Below are 5,399 nucleotides of genomic sequence, written 5' to 3' on the forward strand. Positions count from 1 at the left end.
ATATATATTATTTTATAATTTTTCTTTCATAAAGTTCAACAAGGAAGAGCAGACAAACCTGTCTCTGGAATATCTTACATGTAGGTGGTTTTCCTGCCAGAACCTTAAGAAACACAAAAGACAAATCACTTAGAACACAACAACCATACCCAAAACATTCATATTCAAACTTAAACAATGAATTAAAACCAAACCCGATTCAAGATAAGACGTGTGAAGAAGAGGAGGCACCTCATGGGTTTGCTGCTCAAGCTCCCTCATAGCAGCAGCACCAGCACCACTAGCAGCTTGATACGTACTAACAACCATTCTCAATACCTGAAACCATTTTTGTTAGGCCAATGTTAAGTGTCACAATGTGATGATCTTTACCTATGATGAAAATGTCAGTTTTGGTAAAAATTTCAAGGGTTTGGATTTATGGAAGTATTTTTGTTAAGTATCGATGTCATCATGTCAGTGTCCGGTAAATTATGTTGGTAAAATTTGACATTCTTCAAAAATATGGATTGGAAACCTGTAATCATGATAATATTGCCCAAATATAGATAAAATTCTAGATGTCTACTTCTTTGATAAACTACCACTCAAGGCCCGTTTGACAAATACATTTTAAACCATGATTTTGATTCTGCTGTTTTCCTCTCTTAAAAAACTTTAATTCAAAAAATCTCCAACCAATGTTCTCTCACAAAATTCCCGCCAATAAATCAAAATCATGCGTTCAACCAAACGGGCCCTCAGTTTTACCAATCACGTATTCAAATGCCAAGAACTCGCAGATTATTAAATGGACAGTAAAAATCTTAAGATTACCAGCAAAAAAACACATGACATCACATTTTTTATAATACTCATTGAAACGAAACTCATCCAGACATAAATAAATCCAATCATAAATCACATTTTAATCCAAGCATAAAAAGCACAAAACTTTACTCATCAGAAACCAAAGGATTATATTTGTTCAACCAATCAAATTTTCATCAACAATGTTGATATTAGCAACTTCAACCGCAAAACACTCCCAAAAACTTCAAAAAAAAAAAAGTTCACTAACATTTGAACGCCGATGCAGAGGCGTGGCGGCGACCAAGCAAATGATGGTGGAGCAATTAGGGTTGGCGATAAGCGCGCCTTTTCCCTTTCCAACCTTAATCCCTTCCATGGCCTCCGGATTAACCTCCGGTATGACGAGCGGCACGCCATCCTGCATCCGAAAAGCTGAGCTGTTGTCGACAACAATGGCGCCGCGGTCGACGGCGAGAGGACCGAACTCTTTGCTGATGGAGCCGCCGGCGCTGAAGAGCGCTATGTCGACGCCATTGAAGCTGTCCTCGGTGAGCTCCTCGACGACGTAGCTCCGGCCCTGGAAAGCGATGTTCTGGCCGGCGGAGCGCTTGGAGGCGAGCATTTTGATGGAGCGGTAGGGGAAGTCGCGGTCGGCGAGGACGGAGAGGAACTCCTGCCCGACGGCGCCGGTGACGCCGACGACGGCGAGAGAGGGGGCGTTTTCCTGGAGGGACATCCGGACACGGGCTGGGCAGGGCCGGGAGTTGGATTGGGGGAGGCGTGCCCCGCCCAGGAAGTGAGAGTGGAGGTGCTGTTGGGTTAGAGACGCCATTTTTGAGTTGGCGAGGTTTAGAGAGAGAATGACAGAGAGGGTTTTAGGAGAGAGAGAGAGGCGGCTGAAGAAGTCGATGATACGCTTGCAGTTGGACTTGGAGCGACAGTGGTTTAAACATTTTTTAAGCACTAGCTGGTTAGCATTATTGAATTAATAACTGTAATTACAAAAGTAACCCTCACATTCAAAACTTTTTACGCTTTTCAAAATATTAATGGTCGTTTCGGTCCGTGTTTAAGGGAGTGATTTTCATTATCAACTCAAATTTTATGAGAGAATTTATTGGTAGAAATTTTTTTATTTAAATTTTTTACGAGAGAAAAATATTATAGTAGAATTAGTATTAAGGATTTAAATACCTGAAATAATCGTGTCTTAAATAGTGTCGCAAAATTCATTCTACACTAATTATTTTATATTCTGTGTTACATTATCTTATCTTATTTTACACATATAAAAATGCAAATGTGGACTTAGTTTCTTTCATTTTGTTCAATTGGGTTTGTTCCTATTCTTTTCACAATTCTTATGTATAGCGGGTAGGAATTATATATTTACTGTTATATTAGTTTTTTATTATTTGCAGTGAGAATAATTTTGTGTTATGTATTGTAAATTTTTATTGTGGGCATGCACAAATTTGACCGTAAAAAATATAATTTAATGAGTAAAAACAATCATAGCAAAGATTAAGTATTATCTTTCAATAAGCTTAAGATGTATAAAACAAAATAAGCTCAATATGTATATTACAAAAATATAGGGCATGTTTGGAATTGTTTTTCATCTTATTTTTTATTCTACATGTCTTTTAAGGTAAGAAAATAAAAGGTCTCTAAACTGCGTTTGGGTAGCACATATTTTGAAAATGAGAATGGAAACAAAAAAAATTAATAAGTAGAAAATAGTTAAAAGTTATTTTCTAATTTTTATTTTCATTTTCTAATTTATCACTTAATATGCATTTTTTAAAATACTAGTTAGACTCCATGTGCTATGGACGAGGATAGTAATTTATGTATTCAGTTTTGATTACCATGTTATTATTAAAGCATATAAAATTTGAATATAAAATCCCAAAATGAAAGAAGGAGATGCGTTAAAATACACATTTCAATTAAAGTTGTGTTAAAGTCGAATATTATACATGTATAGATAAGTATAACATATTATCAATGAAACTATTATGTTCAGATGAATCAAGTAGAAAATTAATCAAACTGTACATATGAAAAAAAAACCTTCAAATAAGGGCGCATTTCGAAATAATTATCTCAATGGGGTAAAATAATATTTTAAGGGCTATACTTTTTAAATATACATTTTAAAGGATTGAAATGAAAGGTTTGAAAGAAAGTTAAAAAAAATAAAAATAAAAATAAATAAAAACTTCATATTTGAAATAATTATTTTAGTGGAGTAAAATAAAATTTTAAGGGGTATATTTGTTAAATGTATACTTTAAGGGATTGAAATGAAAAGCTAGAAAAGAAAGTTAAAGGGAAAAAAAAAAGAAAAGGAAAAGCACAAATAACTTGATTAAAAGTTTAAATAGTATTTTGTGAGAGGATGAATAGTGAAATGTATTCACATTTCTTCAGAGCTGCAAGTGTACGTTGGGTTAAATGGACCGGCCCAAGGTCTGACACTATTGGCTCGGGCCTGGCCAGCTTAAGTGTTCAGGCCAAGTTAGGCCCATGTTTCAAGCCCGAAACCTTAGCCTGGCCCGAACAATTTTTTCTTAAAAATACCTTGTAAATTTCGAGCTAACCCTAAGCCCATTGAGTTCTAGGGACCAACCTGGTCCGGCGCGGTAAATAACCAGTCAAAATTCCCATTCGGACCGTCGAGACAAGGCTAGGCAGCCCGAACTTTCACCTATATACTTCTTATATAATTATAGATTATAGATAGATTATAAATTGAAAGTTTCTCTGATAGTCCCTGCAAAAATAAATTACCAGACTCCTTATTTTTTAGTCATCATATTTATATCAAAATTTGTCTTTTTTACATACTTTTTTAATCTAGTGTGATTTTGATCAAATCTAACGATCAAAATTTGTCTTTTTTACATACTTTTTTAATCTAGATTACTGATAGAATGGATTACAAAAAAAACTCATTTATAGATTGTAGATATCCAAATACAATTTTACTTTTTTATACCTAAAACACTTAAAAAAAATAATCAAATAGAATTTCAAAAACAATCTCAACATCATTCTCAAAAAATTCTCATTTTAATTTTTCGCACTAAAAACAAAAAAATTTGAAAACGCTGCCATTTAATTTCTCGTTAACGTTAAAATATGCCTCTTATCCCACTTAAGAACAGCTCCCCATTATACATATACTAAAAGAAAGGACGGGATTCACTGTTAATGCTACAATGCTATGAACAGTGTCTTTCCCGTTTTAGCCCTGCTTTTTCCTTCTGATGAAATTTTAATTACCGTTATGTCCTTTTTAATGTTCAGTTACTATATTGCCCTTTATTTTAATTTCATTTGTTTTGTTTTATTATGACTATTTTGGTCATTTACACTTAGATTGAGTATTTTACTTTTTTTCTTTTCGTTTGTTGCCTTCTACTACCTTCTACACCTGTATTTTTTTATGCTGCCTTCTGCAACCTTCTACATCTTTCTTTTTTTTTTCATTTTTGGACCAGATTTTCTTGCTTCCCATCTTCTTTCTTTTTGCTTACTTCTTGCTTCGGCTGCTTCTTATCTTCTGATCTTCCTCATTGTTGCTATTTCTTATTTGATCTTTCTTTGGTTGATGTTTACGATGTAGATATTTTTAATTGTCTTTTACTCACCTTTTTTTCTCTTTCGATTAAGAAATTTGGGTGAGATTTTTACTGTTCTCGCGCATGTTTCCGTTGTTTCCATTGAGGATTTTGGTTGGGTCTTCTATTTTGGTCTTTTGCTTCATCCTCTTCTTAATCTTTTTTTTGTGTTCTCCGTTCGATTACTGTTGCGGGTTTGGTGTAATGCTTTTTTTTGTTAAATAAATTAGTCTCCTTCAGCTATGTTCTTAAAAATTTATTTAGTCATTAATAATTTAGAAATTTCATTATAATTTTTTTATTTGTTTTTTGAAATATGTACCTATTTGTTAATGATTGTTTGTTTTGTTTGTGGTTGATTTTTACAGGCGGAGTGCAGATTCTGCTCTCAATGTTCTTCTTTATTGGTGTCGCTTGGCTGGAGAAATTTGGGAATTTTATGCACTTTTACCCGATTTGTTTCATGGGTCTGCTTTCGTCTGAAAGTTGGGGCTTTTATTTTCTCTTCTTTCTGAGTTCCTATTTCTTTTGCTCCTTTAATTTCTGACTACTTATATTTCATTTTGCTTATCTTCTTCTTGCAGGTTTCTCTGATTTCTCTTGATATCTCCAGATTTGTATCTTTTTATCTCCTGCTTTTTTGCTTTTTTTAGTTTACAAAAGGAGCCGTGGCCTCATATTGTTTCCCCTTGATTCATCTTTCTTAGAATGTTGTATCTGCTACTTTTTTTGCTCATTTTTGTCTCATTTGGGTTGAGCATTTGAGGCATTTTGTGGACTTTTTCTTCCTTCTATTTTTTTCTCTCTCATCTTGGTGGACATTGGTTATGATTTGTAACTTATCTTTGATTTTCTTTCTGTTCTTGGTTTAAATCTGTTTAATCTTCCTTTTTCACTTATGATTTTGTTGCGTCGCATGTTTTTCCCTTAATTCTGTTCATTTTTTTTTATTTATTTTCTGCCCCTCCTTTTTGTTTC

General features: G+C 33.8%; 1 protein-coding gene across 1 annotated transcript in view; it reads right to left on the reverse strand.

The window, feature by feature from the left end:
- Positions 1 to 1,719, reverse strand: part of LOC21388986 (aspartate-semialdehyde dehydrogenase) — a 3,792-nt gene extending 2,073 nt beyond the window's left edge. Inside the window, exons 1-3 of the mRNA XM_010089876.2 lie at positions 1,061 to 1,719; positions 232 to 318; positions 59 to 103 (exon numbers count right to left, since the gene is read on the reverse strand). Coding sequence (XP_010088178.1) covers positions 59 to 103; positions 232 to 318; positions 1,061 to 1,624 — 696 coding nt within the window. The 5' untranslated portion in view covers positions 1,625 to 1,719. The remainder of the gene's footprint in view (positions 1 to 58; positions 104 to 231; positions 319 to 1,060) is intronic.
- Between the last annotated feature and the right edge of the window lie 3,680 nt (positions 1,720 to 5,399).

This window comes from Morus notabilis, unplaced genomic scaffold (assembly GCF_000414095.1).
Source record: "Morus notabilis unplaced genomic scaffold, ASM41409v2 Scaffold1449, whole genome shotgun sequence".
Lineage (NCBI taxonomy): Eukaryota > Viridiplantae > Streptophyta > Magnoliopsida > Rosales > Moraceae > Morus > Morus notabilis.